Source organism: Schistocerca americana, chromosome 4 (assembly GCF_021461395.2).
Source record: "Schistocerca americana isolate TAMUIC-IGC-003095 chromosome 4, iqSchAmer2.1, whole genome shotgun sequence".
Classification (NCBI taxonomy): Eukaryota; Metazoa; Arthropoda; class Insecta; order Orthoptera; family Acrididae; genus Schistocerca; species Schistocerca americana.
In genome coordinates, this window is record NC_060122.1 from 718,922,311 (window position 1) to 718,949,979 (window position 27,669).

At 37.4% G+C, this 27,669-nt stretch overlaps 1 protein-coding gene across 1 annotated transcript in view; it reads right to left on the minus strand.

Moving 5' to 3' along the window:
* LOC124612950 (zinc finger and SCAN domain-containing protein 2-like) overlaps positions 1 to 27,669 on the minus strand; it is a 187,004-nt gene that overhangs the window by 68,522 nt on the left and 90,813 nt on the right. The window contains exon 4 of the mRNA XM_047141466.1: positions 12,472 to 12,800. Coding sequence (XP_046997422.1) covers positions 12,472 to 12,800 — 329 coding nt within the window. The remainder of the gene's footprint in view (positions 1 to 12,471; positions 12,801 to 27,669) is intronic.

The following is a 27,669-nucleotide window of genomic DNA, read 5'->3' on the forward strand; positions in this document are numbered from 1 at the left end:
ATAGCTGAGCAAAGCAATAATATGAACCACACATTCTTGTGAAATGCCAATAGTGCTTGCAGTTTCTCTCTGTGTGATACAACGATCATCCTGAGTCAATCTGTCAACATTTTGCTTGTGGAACTCAGGTGTCGCTGTCACAGGACGTCCAACTCTTTGTTTGTCACACAGGTCAGATGTTCCCGCCACCAGTCAAGCAGGTCAGATGTACCCGCCTCAACATCTTTAAACTTCCTCGCCCAGTGATGCACAGCACTCACATCAACACAATCACCATAAACTGCTTTCATTCTCTGACGAATCTCCTTTGGGGTGCCACCTTCTGCTGTCAAGAATTCAATGACTGCATGTAGCTTAAATCGCATTGACTGACCATCTGCGCAGGGTTACATACTTTACACTGTAACAACACAACTGTTCAGTGCTAAGGCTTCCCGCCAACTGGAGTTGTAGAGAAGAGGCTATGGAACAAGCCAGTACCTGCTACATATCAATGCTGCCAACTGTTGAAGAGTTACGAAGGTGGAGAAATTACTTTTCAGTCAACCCTCATACATTCTTTTATAGTCCTTCCCACTTCACCTATATATGCTATACCACAGGCACATATCATCTCATAGACTTCTGCAGTGTGGAGGTAATCATGTGTGTTCATTTTGTGTCAGAAAAAGTCTTGTATTTTGTTCTGACTGAAAAAAAAAGATTCGTATATAGCCCACAAAATTAGCCCAAAATAGCCTGCAATGCCCAATAATTATGCACAAGCTGAAAATAATTTCTATTGACATTAGGCATCCCAAATAACAGTTATATGAGTTTGCAATGGTTTCTGGCTTGTGCTAAGCTTTTAAAGGCCGGAAAACCATGAAAATTTTGAACCTTTTTCTGTTTTTCACTTAAAACCCAAAAACAATGCATCCTACAAAAAATTTCTTAAATACCAAAATGAAAGTGCCTATAATTTCACACAAAAAGACCTACTTAAAAGTTAAAAGTGGTTCAGTCATTTAGCCACAATCCATTGGCAGTTTTTACCAATTCGGCGGAAAAGTGAGTTACACTCATGTTCGAAAGCCTGTAACTCAAAAATGGCTATGCTACTCCAAATGAAAACTGTTATTCATGAAAGTTGTAGAGTATCACATTCTGTATAGAAAGAAAGAGCTCCTAACTATAAAATTCACATACTCCTATGTAAAGAAAGTAGTGAAAATGGCATATTCATAGTGCTAAATTCCTGCAAAGACTTTTTTGTGAACTTTTTAGAAAACTTTTTGCAGTTCCTGAGAAAGAACTGAGAATCGATACTATGAGACATGAAATGTACAGTCACAATGCATGGTGAACCAGTCTTTGAAAGCCTGACACAATTTTCCATCGAATCCCTTTCCCTTGAAGCCACCATAACAGCTCAAAGTCATATTTTTCCTTTGATTAGTCCCATATCGATTAACTCTTTTTGATGACAACAGAATAATGGGCAAGACAATAAAACCAATACCTCTTTAAACTGTTCAATCCAACCAGGGTTAAAATTGCAAGCAACATGTGCTTCGTTCTTGATGGTGGGTTCCTCTTACCCCAAGATGTGTGGAATACTGGTTAAGTGTTTTCCTCCATCCTTGAAAAGTACATGAACCATGTCAAAAAACACTTTGTATCTAGCTGCACCATAGTGTCTGATGGGTAGCCTGAGGAGGGAGCTAAAAAGCAAAAAACTTGCTGAATATGCCTGAAAAGCTTGAACTCTTGTTTTACTTGATGAGACAATGTCACCAATTATGCCAAAAGAATGTTTCTTACCAAATGAGCTTATAAGAAATGTCTTCTCTCAGTGTTGACAGAAAAATTATGTTGGCGAAGGGTGTCGGGTCAAGCAGGCCATTAAGGATGCAGACCCCTTGATTGTTGGCACAACCACACAAAAGTCTAGATTGGGGGGAGGGGGGAGAGGCAAAAATCTTCATTGTCAGGAAAGATACTGATTTGTTGGTCCTGCTGACTGACCATATAGCTGACAGTAGTGAGCAGGAAGAGTCTGTCAAGAATATCTTTCTTATGGAACCTGAAAAAGGCAATCAAGACGCATCCAGTTACACTCCTAAACATTCTAATCTTTCTTAATGGGGATGTTATTTCTTCACCTTCAGTGGCTCTGACACCACCTATACATTTTTCGACAGAGCAAAATCAGATTTACAAATGCATTTCAAAATAACACAAGCCTCCACTATGTAGCTTCAGATTTCATGCATCCCAACACCATTCCAGATAAGGTCGCTGATACAAGAGTGGAAAATATTGTGCATTTGTGTTTGTACACAGTGGTGGCTCGAAACCTTTGAATGAAATTTATCTATAAACGTTCCAAAGAGCTTTAATGAAAAACAATAACTCCAATTTGGCATGTTTGCCTCCCGCCGAAGCCACTGCTTGCCAGCACTCCCTCTGGTTCATACCTGGGGGAACAATCAGCTGTATCCACTGATACTAGGGGATGGAACACCACAAAAAACAGTCTGATCCCCATAGCAACCACCAACCACCAGCATCCCAGGAACTACTCAACACAATAACTTTCACAAGCAAGAATGGATGCCACGCAGCTTGTTCCTGAAGGAAAGCATCCATAAAGTGCTTGGCCATATGCAGTGACTGCAAGTGTTTTTCATGCCTGAACTCTCCACAAAGAGGACATCTTCCTCAATTTGATGTAAACTGATGAAAGAGATTGCCACCGTCAAGTAAGATATAGATTTACATCCCATGCCAGTAGAAGACAGAGAACTGCATGATGAAGTTTCCTCCCAGGAACCACCTTCTTCAAAATGCAGAAAAAAACATCAAGAAAATAAATTGTAAATGAATGTTAAATACATAAAAATCATTGGTTAAAGAATGTTTGTAAAGAATTTATCTCTCAACAACTTCATATTGACAGTAGCCATACTGGTTATGAATTGGAACTTTTAGCGTCTGGAGTAATTATTTATTTGCATTTTTTGCTGCCAGTCACATTTATTAAGCCTGTTAACTGCCATGACGATTAATTAATATTAATACATAGAGTTAAATAGCTAGATAGGTATGTACCTAACGAAAGTACCCTTAAAATTGGATATCTGGGCAAATGTGGATGATTTGGAGTTCCAAAATAATTTAACTTTACAAAAAGTGTTGGCAGGAATTTAGAGTTACAAATGCTTCCTCGTTTTTATTGGTATCTTTGGATAGGAATGAGTGAATTCTAAACATTAGGAGCTTTTATTACATAAAATATGATAGTCTACAATTTCGTGCCTGACATTTTTTATCTGAAGTAGCCCCTTCTGATTTGATGGTACTGGAACATGAGCATAACTCTCTTTCCCACCAAGTTGATAAAAATTGCTGAACTCTGATGATCAGTTGTGGCTAAAGGACTGAACTGCTATTAACTTTTAGGTACATCATTCTACGTGAAATTTTATGTTCTTTCATTTTGATATTTTGGGAATTTTTCATAGGGTGCATCATTTTTTACTTATGAGCAGTAAACTGAAAAAATTCCACAATTTCTGTTTTTTTTTGGCTGTCAAAAGTTTAGCATTTAAGCCAGAAAACTATTGAAAACTCCTATGACTCTTATTTGGGATGCCCAACATCAACTAAAATTATTTCTGGCTTGTGCATTTTTACTGGACAGCAGAAGTCTAATTTGCTTACAATAATACCATCCTTCCATCAGGTTCTGCTGATGCAATCAGTAATTCCAGAAACGAAAGGTAACCTAACAGAGTGAGAAGGCAGTCCTTCCTAGTAGCATAATTAATATTTCATTTGAGAGCCCTATCTAAGGACACACCATTGTAGCCATTGGCATTCAATGTCTTCTTTAAGAAAACTATCTCTGATTTCAAGTTGTTATTGTCACTGATATGGAAGGCATGTGAAAAAAGTGTGTTGAGTACTCCTTTCTTCTGGGCTGGGTGGTGGTGTGAAGTGGTATCTAAATGCCTGCTTGTGTTAGTAGGCTTTCTATAGCCTTTGTATCCTGGTGGATTATCAGAGCTACATACCAACACATTTAGAAATGGGAGGCTGACCTCACTCTCTCTACTGAAAATTAAAATTGATTTTGGGTTCACTCTTATTTAAGAAACTGGAATCTCTGAGGCTCTTCTTTACTGTGTAGTCACATAACAAATGTGTTGTCCATGTAACGGGGCCAATAGGAAGACTTTAGTGGCACATTAATTAATGTTTGTCACTAAAAATGTTCCATAAAAAAATCACACGCTACTGGTGACACGGGTGAACCCATAGCAACATTGTCAGATTATTCATAAAATTCTCCTTTAAATTTAAATCAATCGAATTTTAAGAACAGTTACAAAAGTTACCTTAATGAAAAGGAGTGGTGATTTACAATCATCACCCAATTAATAGAATCTACTTGAATACAGCCTTATCAAACATGTCTGAAGATCATGTAAATGGACAGATAAAAAATCTACTCATTAAGTGGCGGTAGGAGAACACATGCTCAAAAAGATTTAACTCTTACAAGCTCTCAGCATCAGTGGTTCCTTCTTCTGGCAGAAGAGTTGAAGGGGAAGGAAAAGGACTGGAGAGGTTCAGAAAAAGGGGTACAGTTCAGAAAAGTTACCCAGGAAAGTCTTTCCTTCTCATCCCATCCGGTAAGTCTCCCCTGACCCAGTGTTCTGGGAGACTTTTCTGAACTGTACCTCTTTTTTTAAACCCCTCCAGCCATTTTCCTTCCCCTTCAACTCTTCTGCCAGAAGAAGGAGCCACTGGCTCCAAAAGTTTGTAGGAGTTAAACCTTTGTATATGTGTATGTGTGTGTGTGTGTGTTTGTGTGTGTGTGTGTGTGTGTGTGTGTTCTCCTACCACCGCTTGGAGAGAAGATTTTTTTATGTATCCATTTCCATTATATTGTCAATAATTGATTATTTTTGTTGTTACATATGAAGATCAGAATTTCATCGTAAACACCACAAGTGATATAACAATAAAATTATTTGACTGGCATGGTAATTAATTAATATTATTGCATAGAGCTAACTACCTAGGTAAATAGGTACCTAAGGATATTTGGACAAATGTGGATGATTTGTGTCTCAAAAGTAATTTGAGTACAAACAATTAAAGTATTGTTAGTCCTAGATTTAAGGACCCATTGAGGTCATCAAATTCACATGTCCTGAATTTTTTCTGGGAGAGGGTAGGAGACATACAAGGTGCTCCTACACCACAAACACAAGAAATTTCTGTTATTTAAATTTTACAAAGAGGTCACTAGTATTGTGTGTCACCTTTTCCCTGATACAACAACAATTAACTGCTTCACACTGGAATGGGCTGAGTCGTCATTGGCAAAGTGACACTACCAATCAAAACACACCACAGGATCACCTGATTTGTGAGATCAAGGGCTTTCAGAGGTGCAGCTGGAAAACATTTCTTACAACAGATGCTAAATGACTTGGTCTTCTTTACCTTCGCATTTCCCTTTTCCTCTGAGATGGCTATGGGGCAACTATAGCTACCTCCTCCATCCCTGACAATGCCAACCATGTAATCCACATGACCAAATAAGCCTAAATGGTTTCTTTTTTCTGTACATGAGTACCATATGTTAATTACAAGCCCACATCACTTCCCAACAATGATTATGCACACAAGTGGGTGTACAGTATGTAAAGGACCTAGTGGATAATGTTGGAAGTTCAATGAGGCTTTTTATGGATGATGCTGTTGCATACAAAGAAATCACAACATCAGAAAGCAGTTCATGATTGCAGAATAATCACTGGAAGCAATCATAATCACAACATACCTAGAAGTATGCATATGGAGCAAATTAAAGTGGAACGACCACAAAAAACTAATCACAGGTCAGGAAGATGCAAGACAGATTCATTGAAAGAATCCTCAGGAAGTGTAGGCCTGCCATGAAGGAGGTAGCTTACAAAACACTTGTTCGACCAATACTTGAATATTGCCTGTCAGTCCGGGATTAATACCAGATATTACTGATAAGAAGAAATAAAGAACATCCAAGAAGAGCAATGCATTTTGTCACTGGTTCATTTAGTAAGCACAAAAGTGTCACAGAGATTCTCATCTAAATCCTGTGGCAGAGAGGCTTTATGTTCACAGTTTGTTCACTGTCAAAATTCAGTGAGCATGTGTTTCTAGAAGAGTCAACCAATACATTGTTTCCTTCAAAGTATATCTCGTGAAAATTAGAAAGATTCAAGCTCAAGGGCTTACCACAATGATTCTTGCAGCATGCCATTTGTGACTGGAACAGGAAAGGTCGGAAATAACAGTGATACATAAAGTACATCCTGTGCCACACACCATAAGATGGCATGTAGAATACAGAAGTAGATGCAGATTAGACTTTATTATAATACTTGCACCATCAGTAAAGAGAACTATTTCTGCTTCGTGGAAATATGATAGAAAATCATTTACTTATGTATAAGAGTGGATCCAATACAGATCCCTGGGGTACATTTGTAATGATTATTCCTCATTCCGAAGATGCACACTCTTTGAGTTTCTTAATACAAGCCTCAGTATCATGTTAGTTAGGTATGAAAAATGTTACCAGCAAGACATACTGTACAATAATATTTGAGCTTCTCTGTGAGAACAACGTGAACTGCACAAGCAAATGTTTTTGACCAGTCACAGGAAATACTAGGTAGGTAACATTTTGCCACTAATATTTTCTGATGCGATTCGTAAAAAAAAAAAAAAAAAAAGAAATAAATAAATAAAATAAAATTAAAAAAAATAAAAAAAACATGTTCTGTGAAGAAACTCTCTTGAAATCCAAATGGAGGCTGACTACGCATCTTACTTTGAGAGAGGTGTTTTTACATAACCTTTCCCACTACTTTCGAAGGGTAGGTAAGTAGAGGGCTTGTCAGTAATTATTAATAGCTGCTTTATAACCTATCCCCTACAGGGGTCTGATAATACTATATTTCAGTTCTCCTGGAAAAATCCTGACTGTGACTGAATAAATTGCATGTGTGTGAAGACAGGATCTTAATATGTCATCTAAAATTTTATCAGTTCCATGAGTTCAAAGAGTTACCTGTAATTAAATTCTTAATTTCTTTCTGGCAGGGCATGGAGGAATTGTGAATTTCCTCTAGGTATGTGTCATTGCTTCTTGTGTGTATTGTATTGTTTCATCCCTCAACTCACCACTCCAATCTTCTGAGTTATCTTCAACGAAGTGATTAATTAACATGTTACTAAAATCGTTATTTGACTGTTTTCTGCATTAACAAAACCCTCACCATCCTCACTGATTCCTAGCTTCTCTTTTAAATACTGCCATGTAGGTCAAATTTTATTGTTGGAATTATTAATTTCAGACACTATTCAGGGGCCTGTTTGATCTTCTTATAATGTGTAATATTTTCTTACAATATGCAATCAATCCAAATTCTCTGTTTGTCCTAGCCACTTCAAAGAACTTAGTTTTCCTTGAACATCATATTTTGAGTCCTTTTCAAATTCAAGTCTTTTTTATGTCTTATTGGTGCCATGCTCCCATGGAAGGGAGTGCTTGCTAGCAGATGCTTTGGAAGGATTGGTTTGTGAGAGAAGACTGAGAGGAAGGAGGAGATACAAGGTGATAGACGACATAAAGGGAAGAGGAAATTGTGCAGACCTGAAGAGGATGGCAGAAGACCGGACAGCCTGGAGAACTACCATGTGAAAACCAGCCTTTTGGCAGAACACTGATGATGATGATGATGATGATGATGATGAGGATGATGATGGTGCCATGCTTCATTGTTTTCTTAACAAAACAGTAGTTGAGGATTAATGGAAACCCAAACATCTGAATGAACATAACTATCATTTGACCACCGTAATCAAACCCATCAAGTTATGTTCATAGACCTCATCACAACTGACCCAATTCCAGTTCAGCACAGGCACCATGAAAATGTCCGCCCCTGGTAGTTGAGTGGTCAGCGCGACAGAATGTCATACCTAACGGCCCGGGTTCGATTCCTGGCTGGGTTGAAGATTTTCTCCAGTCAGGGACTGGGTGTTGTATTGTCCTCATCATCACCATTTCATCCCCATCGGTACGCAAGTCGCCGAAGTGGCGTCAACTCGAAAGACTTGCACTGGGAGAATGGTCTACCCGACTGGAGGCCTAGCCACATGGCATTTACATTTTACCATGCAAATTAACCGTGCACCTGCCAGTAGTCACCCACTGGAATGTTAGTGGTAAATGGCTACCATCAGATTCCGTGAAGGAAGATTCTTCTAATAGACGGCATTAATAAGAAAGTTGTGTGCCATTTATAAATAACAGTAGTGGCCCCTCCATAGGTGGAAAACATCTTTGGGCTAGATGTCTTCATAGCTTTCACATTCACTACTGCAAATAGTAACCAGATAGTCTCACAAGCAATTCCTTTTCAATCACTGGACTCTTTATGAAAGAATTAGACACCATATTCTCACCAGAAATCAGCTGCATAACAAACCATGTTCTCCACATTACACTGAAACTGACAAGTGTTTCACTGTTCCCTTTAATGATGACCTTTTCCATCTGCACCCAAGACAACTATTAAGGCCAATTTCGACTGACTAGAAAAACAGGCTTTTGTAGCAAGTGCCATCAAACCAAAGGGCTACTGAACTTGCAATTAATGCATTTAACCTTCATCTCTCTAGTGATTATAAACTGACAATTAATCCCCCAGCAGTGATCAACATTTATCACATTCCCCATCCAGGAGAACTACTACAGCTCCAGCTATTATTTTGATTATACACTTTTGTGCAATGAATATTTTTTTTTCCTAATGATGCCACCCGAAAGCAGTAAAAGAAAATAGACAGAGTAAACTAATTTATTTACATGATTATCACCAACATTCCTAACAACCCTAACAGCATAAGTAACTGAACTCAAATGTTTCAGTAGATCATCAACATGTTTCATCTAATTCAAATTCTCATCAATGCACACACCCAAAAAAATTGGAATATTCTGCATTAGCTACTGATTTTCATTCATACTCTATATTTATTAATGGCATTATGCCATATACTGTACAGAACTGTACATACTGTGTTCTATAAAAATTTAATGAGAGTCCATTTGCAGAGAATCGGTACATAATTTTCTGAAAGACATTATTTAAAATTTCCTCAGCTAATTCTTGTTTGTTAGGTGTGATTACTATACTTGTATCATCAGCAACACGAACTAGTTTCGTGTCTTCATGAAAATAGAGTGACAAGTCATTAATATATACTACGAATAATAACGGACCTGAGATTGAAACTTGTAGGATGTCATTCTTGATACCTCCACGGTTTGAGGAATCTGCTGATTTTTGCACATTACATGAACCGTTTATTTCAACCTTCTGTACTATTCCAACTGAATATGAATTGAATAATTTGTGCACTGTCCCACTCATGCCACAATACTTAACCTTATCTAGAAGAATTTCCTTGATTTACTCAATCAAAAGCCTTTGAGGTATCACAGAAAATCCTGATCAGTGATGTTTGTTCATTCAGAGCATTTAATATTTGATCATTGAAATCATATAGAGCATTTTCTGTTGAAAATCCTTTCTGCAAATCAACTGCCATCTTTTTAGTACTTTATTTTTAAAAATATGTGAAACTACTCTTGAATATATTACTTTTTCAAGAATTTTGGACAAAGCTGAAGTAAGATTGGGCAGTAGCTGTTGAAATCAGACCTATCCCCCATTTTATCCAATGATTTAACAATAGAATATTTCAGTCTAACAGGAAAAATGCCCTGTTGCAGATAACTATTACATATGTGGCTGAGAATCCTACTTATCTGTTGGTAACAAGCTTTTAGTACACTGTTGGAGATGCCATCAATTCCATGTGAACTTTTACCTTTGAATGAGTTTATTATTTTCCTAAATTCAGAAGGAGAGATGGGAAAAATTTCAATTTTATCAAATTGCATACGTAATGCCTCCTCCATATATAGCATTGCTTTTCCTAATGAACATCTGGATCCTTCTTCCTTCAAAACATTTAAAAAATGATTATTAAAAATATTTTCAACCTCTGACTTTTTGTTCATAAACTTTTCATTCTGTCTTATGGTAATACGGTCTTTCTGTGCTCTTGGTTGCCCTGTCACCCTTTCAACAATATGTCAAATTATTATAATTAGCATCTCACACATAATACACATACTTCTTAACTTTTTGATAACTTTCCTTAATACAGCACAGTAGTTTTTATAATATTTGACTGTTTCTGGGTCATTACTCTGTCTTACTATTAGATGCATTTCCCTTTTCTGGTTCCAAGATATTTTTGTCTCTTTAGTAAGCTATGGTTTTTTACATGGTTACTTACAATTACCGTATTTACTCGAATCTAAGCCTCACTCGAATCTAAGCCGCACCTGAAAAATGAGACTCGAAGTCGAGGAAAAAAAATTTTCCCGGATCTAAGCCACACCTGAAATTTGAGACTCGAAATTCAAAGGGAGAGAAAAGTTTTAGGCCGCACCTCCAAATCAAAACAAAGTTGGTCCATTGTAATATGAGACACAATTTAGGTCGAATGAATGACGATACAGCTACAGTAGTTTGGTTCGAGTCATAAGCTTAGCAGTTAAGCTTTACCAGGTAGCCATTGCTATGCGTTAGGCGCTCCGTCCGTATTTATATGGGTACCCTTCCTTTTTCACGTGCTTCGTCTGGTTTGAATTGATTGCTTACTTTTGTTTGATCTAATAAGCACCGTTTTCTTTGTTATAGGTTATACGTCACTCTAAGCTGAAAATGCATTACTGTACTGTGTCATGCAATGTTTGTCGCATTCTTATAGTGCGTGTTTACGGCTTGCTTTTGTGCACGCTACCGCCGCTTACAATTAAAAAAGAGAGGAATCGTCTCATTAGCGAAACAATGGCAAGAGACTGCTATTTGTTGTTACTTACACTGCTGCTTTCTTTGATAATGATCAACAAGAACCAAATAATAGACTGCGTATGATAGAAGTTCTGAACGAGAGTTTAGCGAAAATTTTTCTCCGTTTGAAAATCTTTGCAGGCGCCTCTTTAGCACATTACATTCTGCACAGAAATTAGTCTTCTTAGATTTAAAATTCTAGTCAATTGCCGTGCTTCATTTCTGACTGTATCACTATTAGGCATAAGAATAATACGATTATAAACATGACATGATTTGTACATTCTTCTGCGTTTGCTGTTGTCTCACTCTAGTTTCGTAGTTTATTAGGCAGACAGGATTTAAATGAGATAGCAGCAAACACGAAACAATACATGGCAAAATGTTTATATTCGTATTATTCTTATGGTGAAGAGAATACTGCGTGTGATTCACAATTCATAAAAGTTGCTATTAGCAACCATCTCTTCTCACAGGTAGGAAAAAATTCAGAATGTAGAGTTGGCCATATTGACAAACATCCCAAACAGTCTTGCCAGTCGGATTTTCATAGTACATTGAAATGCTGCTACATTCGAAGATGAACAATATGGAATTTGTATTTACTTCGTTGGATAATGTATGAAAATACAGTGGTCGAAACTCGGGCGGAGAAAAAAGCTCGTCTTTTACCCTTTTTTTAATTTATTTACTGACGCAGAGGTTTTGGTGCCAGTATTTATCATTGTGCCTACAAAGCATGCCTGTGTAGTGCTACATATATTCGACGGCGGAAGTTAGTTGTGGCGGCACCCACCAACATTTTTCAGAACTTCCGCTTGCTTTGCACTCGATTCTAAGCCGCAGGCGGTTTTTTGGATTACAAAAACCGGAAAAAAAGTGCGCCTTAGATTCGAGTAAATACGGTATATTTCACTGTGTTCTTACGGAAACTGTTTTCAAAAATACTCACAAACATATCATGAAACAAATTATATTTTAAATTAGCATCAGGTCCCAAAGCAACTCATCCCAGTCTAACTGCTGCAAGCTTTTCCAAAAATTTGCAATTGTTAAATCGTTAACTGAATGTGCCATTTTGGAGGATTGTTTTGCAGTAGTGTGTGAAGCTAGGTCAGATACTGTAACTAGCTGTGCATCATGATCAGAAAGACCATTCTTAAAAGGATAAATGTTTATTTGATTAAATTTATCTTGATCTATGAAAATACTATCTATTAACGAAAGTGATTTTTCTGTTCAATTACATCTCCTTAAGAGTAAGGGTATTTTGTTTCAGAACTCTTACAATTACACATTTTCCTTGCTATTGCACTTCAAATGCCTTGTGTTGATGTTTTACCTTTTACTACAATCCCTCTGACATCCCGTTCAAGAAATAAACTCTCTTTTCTTTGTTATGCTAATTTTGGAGATTATTTTTGCTATCAAAATATTTAGTACATAACAAATTAAAAAATACATAACACTGACTTATGATTGTAAATCTCACCTCTTTTCAGGATACAACTGCCTCTGAGGTCCTGTCACGTCTGCTGCTTTCCTGCTTACTGATAAACTTTCTAATGTAGACAATGTCACAGGAACAGCGCCACAGTTGTCGTTAACTGTACATTCAATATTCCGGTCTTCGCTCACAATTGCTTCTTGTTGGTTATTGATTTCCTGGTCACTTTCTGGAATATTTTTAACACTGACACTGATACTCAAATCATCACCATCGTTACCATCACCACCACAACTACCACCCTCATCTTCATCACCATTATCATCTTCAACCACTTTATCACCACCAGTGGCATCAATCTCATGTTCTTCAATCTAAAACAAGTGAATTTTTTTATTACAATCATAGTAACTAAAGTAGAAGACAACATGTCATCACACACACACACACACACACACACACACACACACACACACACACACACACACACATTCATATCACCCTCCGCCCCAAATTCCTGTGACTTCAATTATTTTCACTACCTTATATTAGGGTAAATGTTCCTGAAAGACAGTGTTATCAAATAATTAGTTCCAACAATCAGCAGGGAAACAGAACCCAAACAGCAGCCTGGACAGCACAATGGATAGCAATCTTAATACATTTGGCCTTTTCAATCAAAACATAAGAAGCTCTATACAATAAATATAAGTTTCTAATATGACTACAGGAAACTGAAAAATCTAAAGGTATTTCTACAGGTATACTATGCATGACAGTGCATCATTGGAGGTAACAGACATTGAGCAGATGCATCTAGAGAGAAACTAGTCGGTACAACTTTTCTGTAATAGTTAAACAAAAAATAGGGAGGGGGGTGGGGGATGGATACAAGAAAAGGGAGGAGTGGCTAGATACACAAAAACTGCAACAAAGTCCTAGAGCATAGACCTCAATAAGTGCTGCACTGAACTCTGAGTGCTATTCTTTAGTAACAGGCTTGGAAACAAACAAGATAGCAGAATGAATTTTTTGCTCTGCAGTGAAGTGTATGCTGATATGAAACTTCCTGGCCAATTAAAACTGTGTGATGGATCAAGACTCAAAATTTGGATCTTTGCCTCTCGCGGTCAAGTGCTCTACCAACTGAGCTACCCAAGCAGAACTCATGAATCATCCTCACAGCCTTGCTTCCACCAGTACCTCATCTCCTACCTTCCAAATATCACAGAAGTTCTCCTGAGAATCTTACAGCACAAGCACTTCTGGAAGAACGGATATTGCAGAGACATGGCTTAGCCACAGCCTTCACAGTTCGGCACACAGTTTTAATCTGCCAGGAAGTTTTTTTTATCAGTGCACACCCCATTGCAGAGAGAGAACTTGGAAACATCCCCCAAGTTTTGGTTAAGTGAACTCTCCGCAGTATCCTTTCTTCCAGAAGTGCTTGTCCTGCAAAAAGGAGAACTTCTGTAGAGTCTGGAAGGTAGGAGAAGAGGTACTGTTGAAAATAAGACAGAGAGTGAAGTTTGTGGGTCATTCTTTGGTAGCTCAGTTAGTAGAACACTTGCCTGCAAATCGTACAGGTCCGGCATTCAAGTCTGAGACTGCACACAGTTTTAATGTGCCAGAAAGTTTCATCCAAGATGGCAATTATGACACTTTACAGCCTCTAACATGAACATTTTAAATTTCGTGAAGCAATCAGAGAGAGCCATAATTAGACTTAGAGCTATAACGGGCAAGTGATTGTATGAAGAGATTTCAATACCGATTTCATCTGGGATACTGATTGTCGAGGGCACTAGAGTTGCTGATGTACACCTTAGGTTTGATCTCCATGGTAACATTCCCAACAAAAATAGGACACGGTGAAAAGAAATGGGCATTTCATTTCTAAATCCAGCCGCATTTTATAACACAATTGTGAATCCCATGATAAATGGTTTATCTGGTAGTCAAATGGCAGCAAAAGAAAAACCACATCGCTAATGTTTAACCAAGAAGGGAAAGTGGATTTTCACAGTTATTAAAGGTATTTGAAATTCATCTACTAGTTACAAAGATGGATTTCAAATACATCTGACAACTATAAAGCAATCATGGACACTATGGCTGTACCGCAGAACTGTAAATTTTGATGCAGTTACACTATTCAGGACGAATTTACAGGATGAAATAAAGGGAAGAAGTCTGCCAAGGACATATAGTACAGGAAAAATTTGATTCTTTTCTTAAAAACATTCTAACAGCATTATAAACCCAGTTTTCCATCACAAAGGGTTAGATATAATAACTGTGAAGGTTGAGAGAAAGGGTGGTTAACATACGGGACCAAAGTATCGTGTGGTAGGAAGAGAAAGCTATATAAGTTATATTAACTTAATTATGTTGTTATATATAAAAACAAAGATGAGGTGACTTACCGAACAAAAGCGCTGGCAGGTCGATAGACACACAAACAAACACAAACATACACACAAAATTCAAGCTTTCGCAACAGACTGTTGCCTCATCAGGAAAGAGGGAAGGAGAGGGGAAGACGAAAGGAAGTGGGTTTTAAGGGAGAGGGTAAGGAGTCATTCCAATCCCGGGAGCGGAAAGACTTACCTTAGGGGGAAAAAAGGACAGGTATACACTCGCACACACGCACATATCCATCCACACATACAGACACAAGCAGACATATGTCTTTCTGCTCCCGGGATTGGAATGACTCCTTACCCTCTCCCTTAAAACCCACTTCCTTTCGTCTTCCCCTCTCCTTCCCTCTTTCCTGATGAGGCAACAGTCTGTTGCGAAAGCTTGAATTTTGTGTGTATGTTTGTGTTTGTTTGTGTGTCTATCGACCTGCCAGCGCTTTTGTTCGGTAAGTCACCTCATCTTTGTTTTTATATATAATTTTTCCCACGTGGAATGTTTCCTTCCATTATATTGATATCATTAATTATGTTGTTAAATTAACTTAATTATGTCATGTATTGGAAAATTTGACTCGTTCCGCATCATTACGAAATATCGTATTCATGATCCATGGAACTTGTATTAATCTAATCTAATCTATGTAAGACAGAGAACTAACTCTGATGAAGACTTAAAAAATACACTACAAGCATACAGCAAAATTCTTCACTGTCATTCAAAAGGCAAAATCCATGAAGTATGCACAAAAAGTTCAACACTTCAAGAACAAGGCCTTGACAATTTGGAGCATTACTAGACTTGAAATGAATATACTCAGTAAAGCAAATGATATTCAATTCTCTGTTGAAAGTAGCAAAGAGACAGATCATAATAAATTCAAATTATTAGCCACTAAAATTCATAATTGTAGCTGAATACACAGTGACAAAAAATAGCCACCAAAGGTGGATCTATCAGATTTACTTCGAAATGCATTATTTACTTTGACATGCATTGTATACTCAAACATTAGACATCAGTTTTGTCAAATCACCTGTTAAAGAGATCACAAAAATCTTTTCGTCACTAAAAAGCAGTAACTCATCTTATTATTACAGTATTTCAACCTAGGTATTAAATCCGTGTGCTGATTTGGTAGCATCTCCAGCGAGTTACTTTTGTAACTGTTCTTAGGTCATTTCATGAAAGACTGCTGTACATGGTAGCAATGCCAATTTGTAAAAGTGGAGATAAGCTACTGACCACTAATTATAGTCTCCTCTCCCTCTTTCCCGTGTTCTCAAAACATTTTTTGAAGATAGCCTACCACAGAGTACTCCATGTGAGACACTTTTTAACAGTTTGAATTATGTAAATGCTTCTATTCTGAGGAAGCAATATATGGATTCATGAATTCAGTTTCAGTCGAGCTAAACAAGAAAAACTGCCCTCTTGGCATTTCCTTTGGCCAAGGCTTTTGACGTAGGTCACAAAATTCTACAATGGAATGGTAATGTATTAAAGATATTCATCTTGGATGGATGGAGTCTTATCTTAAGAACAGAAAACAGGTGGCACATTAGGAAGTGTTACAACAGGAATAACAATAAATTCAGAGAGGAGAAACATGGTCTCCTGCAAGGTTCAGGGTTTTGCCCCTTCCTCTTCCTGACCTCTATAAACGATGTACCAAGAACACAGGAGGATTTTTAAAAAAGTAATGCTTACTGATGTCATAATTTTAATATTAACAAAAGATGGAAACAACTACATGCCAGCACAATTAGGACGGGGGGACAGAGCAGCTGCAAATATCATTCACACATTCATTCTTATTGTTCTGTATATACCATGAAGAAGAAAAACATTACAGGATGTGAGTTGAGTGTTACATTCACTTATCCTACCTTTTTAAAAAAATATAATACAATATTTTTGTCACAGTGGCATTTTCATGTTAATTCTCTCTACAGCCTGCAAATCATAATGTAGCATAGTGGCTTCTCCCATACACACTGGGGTGTAAAACAGTTGAAATAATTCCATGTGAAGTTGTCTGTGAGATTTAGATGTATTATTTGCATAAAATGATCAATTTATTTATTGGATTTAAGGCATACAGTCTCAGATGAAGATTAATTTTGATGAACGTTTATTTGGTAAAATGAACAAGAAGATTTGTACTGTCTGAGCAGAACTACACAGACTCAACATTGAAGCAAGCTCCAACATAGCAGAAAAACTCTTCACCGCCAGAGCAAAATTCTTCGAGTCCCACTCAGCGACTAAGCTGCTTTCTTGAAATTCTTTCCAGTAGCAGGAATCTACCTCTGGAATCATCTCCTTATTTATATCAGTGAACCAATAACAGCTCCACTTCAAAAGATAGTTAATGACACATCTACATAAGAAACAATAACGTCAACCTTTGTCCCTGTTTTATCCCACTACAGCCTTCTTTATAACAAGCTCTTCTTCATACCTCACTATGGCAAAAATATCACTTCAGTACATCTATAAATACGTTTTGTGCCTGCCATTGTCACTATTATTATTATTATTATTATTATTATTATTATTACACCAGCAGCAACAGCAACAGCAGCAATAGTAGTAGTAGCACTGCTAGTATTAAAAAGTGATCACGAACGAAGTTCAGAAAGTGTTGCAAGAAGAAAACAGTGTCATGAAGATTAAAATCAAGGACCCAGAAGCACTAATACCTCATTGTGAACAAGATGCAGTGAAAAATCCTTATCATGTTGTGAAAACTCGCAATCTGTTAGGCCTCAAATAACTGCTACAAAAGGAGAAAAAGTGCTTATTTTACATGACAGTCATGGCAGAAACAGTGGGAGTATACTACAAGGCAAATTAGGTAAAAAATTCAATGTGCAAAGTATTATAAAACATGGTGTGCCAATTACAGAAGTTATGAAACATGTGGACAAATTAACTGATACATTAATTGTTATTGGTGGCACAAATGACACTGAAAAACCTCTGGAAGAATTTCAGAAGAACATGATAGATTCTTTGGAATATACATTTAAACTCGCACACAAAACGAATGTAATAATTCATCCAATACTGCGTAGACATGATGCACAAGGCCTAAATGAAAAAAATTAGTTCTGTAAATTGTGTTATGGTAGAAAAATCAACACTGCCACAGGCGTATGTAACAAGAGATTATCTGCAAAATTTCGAAATTGAACAACTGAAAAGAAATGAATATACAACTCATGGTTTACATCTAAACAAACAATGAAAGATTCGCATTTGTAATAAGCCTGCTTCTTTCATACACATGGTGAAAACTGAAAAACCAAGTACCGGTACAGGAGAAAAGCATGCGAAAATGGACAATCAGATAAAAAGTGCCAATCTTGAAGTGAAAGTGCCACCCACGAAAAAACAGACAGTTACGGACCAGTATATAACAATAAATAAGCTTGAAGAAAGTCACAAAAACACACTTCCTAGTTTAAAGTTCAAACCATCAAATGCAGCCACAAGGCAGTCATTAATGGACATATGGGTGAGAAAGGACGAAAAAAAAGTGGAAATAGAGAACATTTCAACAGAAGACAGGCAGGAACCAACACACGGTGAACCAGGAAGCCATACGTCAAACACCGTGAATGCCATAACTGGAAAACATGAGGATTTTTTCCCACTAAGTACACTAGCTAAAATAGTGAGGGAAGTGGTCAAGCAAGAAATGATTTACTCCCTTTACCTAATTTTAAATTACTCCATTAAAATGTTCAATCACCCTCAAATAAACTAAATTACATAAAAATAATGTTAAATAACCTAAATGATATTTCTGTAGTATGCTTCACAGAACACTGGTTCAAACAAGATACGTTAGAACAAACATGCATTCCTCAGTTCAAACTTGCAAGCGTGTTTTGTAGGAAAATATCGAGTCATGGGGGTACCTGTGTATATGTTAGAGAAAATATTGACTTCAATAGTGTAACTAGACACCATAAACTGTCCTGTGAAAAAGATATACAACACTTTATAGCTCAACTACCAAGGCAAAATATAGTTATTATTTGTGTATACAGATCACCAGATGGAGACAAAAAAGTGTTTTACAATTGCATGGAGGGACTCTTGGAAGAAATTCACTCTCCCAAGAAAAATATAATTATATGTGGTGACTTTAATATTGATTTCTCGAAATGCAATAAATTCAGAGATGGCATTATAAATCTTCTACAATCGTTCAACATCAGTGCAACGGTAACTGAAACAACTTGAAAAACGCCAACCTCTGCATCTATTATTGATCAGATTTGATAAATACACGCAACTATGCTTATAACATGCAAGTTGTAGACACAAGTTTTAGTGATCACAATGCTCAAATTCTTGCTATGAATATTTCAGGACACTCAATTCCCAGTAGAATATGACACACTGTAAGGAATTTCAGTACAAAAAAATGTGGAATATTTTTCTTTTCTCCTAAAGGGTGAAAGTTGGAAAGATGTATATGACTGTAACAATACCAATGAGAAATACTATTAGTTTATGGCTACATTCAAAAAATTTTTTTGAAATGGCTTTTCCCAAGAAAATATCTACATTTAATTCCACTAAAAAAAAAAAAAAAAAAAAAAAAAAAACACACACACACACACACACAAGTGGATTACAAAAGGAATAGGGATATCATGTCAAAATAAAAGGAGCTTATACGTACTCCAAGCAAAATGCTAATCCTGACTTTGTTACATATTTCAAAAGATACAAAAGAATACTAACACGTGTTATTTCAAAAGCAAAAAAAACTAGAAAATGACAAAATACTGTGTAATTCCAAGAGTAAAACTAATGCAACTGGCAAATTATAAGGAAAGAAATGGGCAGCAGGCCAAATAATCACAGTAATATAGAGCTGATTATGAATAAAAATAAACTATCTGACCCAAACATGTGACTAGTGCTTTCAAGAATTATTTCTCTAATACAGCACAGCAGTTAATAAATACACACCTTGACAAGCAGCCAGCCAGTCACTCAGATCAAAAAATTCATTCAAATACATTATTCATGTATCCAGCAACACCTAAGGAACTGTCAAGAATCCTAAAAGACTTGTTGTTGCTATGGCCTTCAGCCCAGAGATTGGTTTGATGCAGCTCTCCATGCTACTCTATCCTGTGCAAGCGTCTTCATCTCTGAGTAACCACTGCAACCTACATCCTTCTGAAACTGCTTAGTGTATTCATCTCTTGGTCTACCTCTACAATTTTTTCACTCCACAATTCTCTCCTAAAAGACTTACCTAATAAATAATTATTCAGTGGGTGTTGATGAGATACCAGATGTTATTGTCAAAGTTAGCACAAAATTTGTTGCGGAACCACTAACAGACATAGTAAATTCATCTTTTGAGAGTGGTGTGTTTCCAAATAATCTAAAAACTGCAAAAATAAACCTTTGCATTAAGAATGGCGCAAAAAGTGATACTGCTAATTATAGGCCAGTTTCAGTATTGCCAGGCTTCAGGAAAATTATGAAAAAAATGTTCCTTAGAAGTTTAACAGTTTTCTTAAACAAGGAGAGGCTGATAAGTGACTCCCAATATGGGTTCAGAGCTGGATAGTCAACTCAGACAGCAAATTTTGCCTTCTTAAATAGAGTATTAAAAGCAGTGGGTGATAAGCAATATGTATCTGGACTATTTCTGGATCTAATAAAGCCTTTGATCATGGCATCCTCTTGTGCAAATTAAGTAATTATGGAATTAGAGGCCAGTCTGAGAGGTGGCTCCTATCATATCAGATTAATTGTCATTACAGAAATAAAACACAAAGATAGTGAAACACACAAAAATTTCTAGTTTTCACAGTGATGAGGAGAAAATTAAGTATGGAGTCCCACAAGGGTCAGTTCTGGGATCTGTCCTATTTCTGCTGTATATAAAGGACTTGGCTAGTAAAATACAAGATGGAACCACTGTACTCTTTGCAGATGAGATTAATATACTAATTAAATCACAGAATGAGGAAAATCTGCAGGAGGCTGCAATATCAGTTATGCACACCATAATGCACTGGTTGACGATCAATAAGCTCATCATAAGTTCTGTGAAAACTGTGGCAGTTAACTTCTATATCACACAAAACCTCCATCCTGCAAACCCTGTTTTCACTGTCGAAAGAAAAAATGTGTCAAAGGTCAGTCATACAAAATTTCTATGCATTCATTTTCAGGCAGATCTGAAGTGGGAGATGCACCTAAACATTTTAAATAAGAGACTAAATTCACTAGCATATGCTATTAGGATCCTCACTCAGACTACAAGCTGCTCATCAATGGTGACAATGTGCCATTGTAATATGCAGTCACTACTTATGTACGGAATAATTTTTTGGGGGAATTCTCCAAATTCTACAAAAACATTTAAAATACAGAAAAAGATTATCAGGGTGATAAAAAAGGTAAATGAAAGGATTCCTTTAGAGTCCTTTTTAAAACTCTCCAAATTTCTGCCACTGCCTTGCTTGCACATATACGAGATACTAATTTTCACAAAAGGGAGCATCTTAAAGAAGAAAGATTTCTTCAGACACAACTATGATATATACACATATGAAACTATCAGAAGATGAAGATAAAAGATGAACACAGTAAATACAAATGTATGCAAAAGAGGAGTGTTCATACTGGAGCTATGTTATATAACCATTTGCCGTCTTACCTAAAATGCATACCAACATTAAGTGCATTAAAAACAAAGTTACAACAGTTGTTGCTTGACTGCTGCTTCTATTCTTTGTCTGAATTTATATAACATCATAATAAGTAAACCTCTTTTACCAAATTTTACTAACTGTCATTTCACAAATAGTTTACATCATGCTTATCATGTCATCTCACTTAATAACTGCTATTATGTATTGTAAATTAACTAGGTTTACCACTGTCCTACATCACATGTACAAACAATGTACTAAAATGATGCCTGGACTAATAAATAAATAAATAAATATTAGTTCTGAATCAGTACTATTTATCAATATTGTCTTTACATACATTCAAATCATTTTTAATTCTAGTAATACAATTTTATTATTATTTGTTACATTAAAATTACTGTAATTTCTTAGTTAACTTGATTGTTAAAAAATGCTGTATGTATGAAATCCTGGTTCAATGTAGGAGAGGGCTCGAAAGCTTTAACCTGATCAGATTAAATAAAGTAATTAATTGAATAAAAATTTTGAGGTCCAAGATTTGCAAACTGTATTGAGAGTTAACATATATGCATATTTGGTGGATACTGAAATAAAGTCTGTAAAAGTGGTGTTTCCTATCTTACAAATGAACTTGTAATTTGTTGACATATATCTTTAGCAGTCCAAAAGCAGGGAGCATTTGCAGTTTTAGGTAAGTTGCCACTGCACTGACAGTGTTATGTTCTCTTCAAACAACACAGCATGAGGGAACATAATGCAAATCACAGTAAAAATTAAAAAAGCCAAGCAAATAACAGAAACTTGATCAGTATACTGTGTTAATAATAAAATATTGCATTACTATTCATTTTTATTTTAATGAAATAAATTAGAAAGAGAGCTGGTACTTTGAAAAAAGGTTCAGCCTCCTCACTTACAATAAATAATTGCTGTTTCTCTCTTGTTATTGTTGTTGCCTACAGTCTTAAGATATTTGATGCAGCTCTTCATGCTAGTCTACCCTGTGCAAGCCTCTTCTTCTCTGCATAACTACTGCAACCTACATCCATTTAAACCAGCTTACTGTATTCGAGCCTGGTGTCCCTCTACAGTATTTACTCCCTAAAACTTCCTTCAAAATGGTTCAAATGGCTCTGAGCACTATGGGATTTAACTTCTGTGGTCATCAGTCCCCTAGAACTTAGAACTACTTAAACCTAACTAACCTAAGGACATCACACACATCCATGCCCGAGGCAGGATTCGAACCTGCGACCGTAGCAGTCCCGCAGTTCCGGACTGCGCGCCTAGAACCACTAGACCACCGCGGCCGGCTAAAACTTCCTTCAATTGGCAAACTGACCAACTGATGCCTTGGGATGTGTTACATTAACCAATTCATAGTTTACTCAAGTTATATAGTTATTCATTAATCAACAACCAATCATGTACCTGATACAGATTTCGTCAACTACATGGACATTTTATGGAACATATATATGAGATGTGTGCACACAGTTTTGTAGATTCCTACATACAACACTTTTACACATGCAACATAACCTACTAAAAGTGAACTCATAGGTCAGTGACAGATTTATACTGTTATTTACAAGATGAACAAACACAGTGAAATTACAAATTTCAATGACAGCAAAATAAAAAATATAAAGTCATCCTGACTATGACACATTTCCTGTTGTGCATGGTTTCCTTTGAAATACTTTCCTCTTCAACTGATACGCCACTCCCAATGCCATTTCCACTTTCAGAAGCAGTCTTGGAACACCTCTTGCTGGATCAAGTGAAGTATCATTTGCGAATTTTCTTTTATCTTGTCTATCGTTCAACTTTGTAAATAAAAAAAAGTTGCAGTGGCCAGGCCTGGAGAGTACGGGGGATGAAGCAGCACAGTGATTTCGTTGTCTGTGCAACAGTGACGCACCAACAGGGATGAATGTGTGGGTGCATTATCTTGATGCAAGAACCATCAATTGTGTCGCCTTATTTCAGACCGTTCCCTTCTAACATGCGTTGCAAAACATCCCGATAGTGCCATCGATTAACAGTTTGTCCTACCGGTAACAACTCAGACAGCACACTTACGAATCACTTCATGGTCATCCTTTCATCTGACCTGGTGGGAATCCCAAACACTGCTCAAAAACAGGTCACAACAGTGTTCCATATATGGTTTCTATTATCGATGAGATTCACTCTCCTAAAATTCTCCCAATAAACTGAAGTCAACAATTCGCCTTCCTTGCTTCTGTCCTAACATGCTTGCTCCATTTCATATCGCTTTGCAACATTATGCATAGATATTTAATAGATACGACTGTGTCAACCAGTACACTAATAAGGCTGTACTCGAATGTTATGGCATTGTTTTTCCTACCCATAAGGATTAACTTACTTTTTTCTACATTTGGAGCAAGCTGCCATTATCACACCAACTAAAAATTTTGCCTAAGTCATCCTGTATGCTCCTTCAGTCACTCATTACGGTACTTTCCTATATACTACAACATCACCAGCAAACAGTTACAGAGCGCTGTTCAGCCTTGTCCGATCTTTTATGATTATACAGTAGTAGAATGGTCCTATCACACTTCCTTAGGGCACTCCTGACGACAGCCTTGTTTCTGAAGAATACTTGCCATCAAAGACAATGTACTGTGTCCTATTACTTAAGAAGTCTTCAAGCCATTCACATATTTGGAAACCTGTTTTGTATGCCCAGACCTTCCTGAACAATCTGCACTTGAGCACCGCGTTAAACGTTTTCCGGAATCTACTACGATCAGATTTTTATTTTTTATTTTTTTTATTTTAGTTCTGGTGGAAGAAGGTTGTAAATTTTGTTTCCCATTTGTATGGTGTTATCTGCAAATGACCTTTTTTCCTTGTGTCATAGGAGTGGTTACCAAGGTTTTTGTTTACAGACTCTAAATGCTGCAAAGTAAACAAGCCAAAATAATGGTATATAACCATGCTATGGGCAGGATTTTAAACTCTCTGAAAAGTTGCCTACAGTGTTCACACTACTTATTAACACAGAGCATTCTCACACTTGCTTCTGTAATTTAAAATGGTAGAAGCTTCAGACCTAGTTCTCCAAAAAAAGACAGACTAAACCATACCATAGCTAACAAATAACTCAAATACAGCATGATACACATGCTTTAATTAATTTTTTCCCCAATTCAGTTCACTGTCTCCTTATAGGTATTCAATTCAATCTACACACCTAATCTTTCAAAATTTCCTATTCTCTTCTTGTCTTAACTGCTTACTCTCCACGTTTTGCTTCCATATGATGCTGCACACCCCACACCTACTTTCAGAAAACACTTTCTAAAGCTTAATGTGATATTGGATGTTAACACAGTACTCTTTTTCAGAAATGCTTTCCTCACTACTGTGTCTGCATTTTATATTCTCTCTACTTCAGCCGTGATCCATTACTTTACAGCCCAAATAGCAAAATTCTTTCACTACATGTAGTGTCTCATTTCCTAATCTAATTCCTTCTTTATTGCCTGATTTAATTCAACTACATTGTTTTATACTTGTTAGTGGTCATCTCATCCTTTTTCAAATCTCTACTCATTTGGTTCAACTGCTCTTCAAAGTTCCTTGCCATCTCAGACAGGATTACAATGTCATAAGCAAATGGCAAAGTTTTTATTTCTTCTCCCTTAACTTTAGTTACCTTTCCAAATTTCTGCTATATTTTCTTCATAACTTGATCAATGCACAGACTGAATAACACTTAGGATAGGCTGCAACAATGTCTCACTTCCTTCTCAACTATGGTTTCCTTTTTACGTCACTCAACTCTTATAACTGCAGACTGGTTTCTGCACAAGTTGTAAATAATTTTTCACTCCCTGTATTTTAACCCTACTACTTTCAAAATTTTGATGATAATAGTCCAGTCAACACTGTCAAAAGCTTTCTCTAAATCTACAAATGCTATAAAGGTACGTTTGCTTTCCTTCAATCTATCTCCTAGGATAAGTCATAGCATCTGTATTGCCCCACGTGTTCCTGCATTTCTCGGGAACCATAAGTGATCTTCCCTGAGGTCGGCTTCTACCAGTTTTTCCATTCTTCTGTCCCTGAGGTTGGCTTCTACCAGTTTTTCCTTTATTCTGTAAAGAACTCATGTCAATGTTTCGCAAAGCCAATGGCCTTGCCACAGTGATAACACCAGTTCCCGTCAGATCACCAAAGATAAGTACTGTCAGGCTGAGCTAGCACTAGGAAGGGTGACCATCTGGCCTGCCAAGCGCTGTTGGCAATTGGGGGTGCACTCAGCCCTTTTGAGGCAAACTAAGGAGCTACTTGACTGAGAAGTAGCGGCTTCAGTCTCATAAACGTACATATGGCCAGGAGAGCAGTGTGCTGACCACATGACCCTCCATATCCGCATCCAGTGGTGCCAGTGGGCTGAGGATGATATGCTGTCCGGACAGTACCAATGGGTCTTCATGGCCTGTTCAGGCAGAGTTTAGTTTAATTTTTGCAACCATGACTTATTAAAGTGAAGGTTTCATAGTATTCATACCTGTCAGCACTTTCCATCTTTAGAATTGGATTTATTAGATTCTTTCTGAAGTCTGAGAGTATTTCAACTGTCCCATACACCTTGCACAACAGGAAGAATAATTATGTCACAGGATCTCCGAAAAATCTCAATAATTCTGCGGGCATGTCATCTACCTTCTAGTTACGCTTGCTTCCACAGCCTCTTATTTCGCCACTAGCTATATGTGTGTAGTCATTTTGCACTTTCTGTCAATCTCATTTTTTAGATGTCTGTAGTCTATATGTGACCTTCTTCTGCCTTACCTATTTTCTCTCTCAAAGTTACCCAATCGTCTTCTACCGTATTCCTTTCCCCCACTCCAGTCCAACATTGCCTAATATTCCTTTTGATACTCTCAAGAACCTCTAGTTCCTTCAATTTATCCAGGTCCCAACTTCTTAAGTTCTGACCTCTTTGCAACTTATTCAATTTTAATCTGCAGTTCATTACCAACAAATTATGGCCAAGTTCACATTTGATCCTGAAGTTGTCTTACAATTTAAAATTTGGTTTTGAAATCTCTGTGTTGCCACAGATGGTCCAGTCACATTAATATGACCACTGCCTATGTTTGACGTTAACATGCCATAACCACTCACAGATGGCAAGTGGCAGCACTACCAGTGGAAGGTACATAACGCGGTGCTGGGGCTGGGACGAATGTGGGAAACAGTGTAGTCTTTCCAGAGTGAGATTTTCACTCTGCAGTGGAGTGTGCGCTGCTATGAAACTTCCTGGCAGATTAAAACTGTGTGCTGGACCGAGACTCAAACTCAGGACCTATGCCTTCCGCGGGCAAGTGCTCTACCAACTGAGTTACCCAAGCACGGCTCACGCTCTGTCCTCACAGTTTTACCTTGTCTCCTACCTTCCAAACTTTACAGAAGCTCTCCTGCGAACCTTGCAGAACTAGCACTCCTGAAAGAAAGGATATTGCGGAGACATGGCTTTGCCACAGCCTGGGGGATGTTTCCAGAATGAGATTTTCACTCCTGCGAGAGCTTCTGTAAAGTTTGGAAGGTAGGAGACGAGGTACTGGCAGAAGTAAAGCTGTGAGGACGGGGTGTGAGTCGTGCTTGGGTAGCTCAGTTGGTAGAGCACTTGCCCGCGAAAGGCAAAGGTCCCGAGTTCGAGTCTCGGTCCGGCACACAGTTTTAATCTGCCAGGAAGTTTCAGTGTAGTCTTTGTCATAATGTGGAAACAGAGTGATTTATATGATGTCCAAAAGGGCATAATCATTGGCCTAGTGGAAGCTTTACCGAAACAGGTAAGTTTGTAAACTGTTCAAATGCCACCACAATTAAAATATACTGTGAATGGCAAAATGGCCCTATCCAAAACTGGCACAGGCCATAGAGGACAGAGGTGAATGATTGCTACCGAGATGTGTAAGGGCGAACTGACACACAACTGCTTAGCAACTGACCGCCTAGATGAACCAGAGCACTACCAAGTGTCTCTTCAACAAACAGTCAGCAAATGTTGCTTCTGAGTATGAACTTCCACGGCAGGCACCTGGTTCATGCACCCATGCTGACTGTTCAT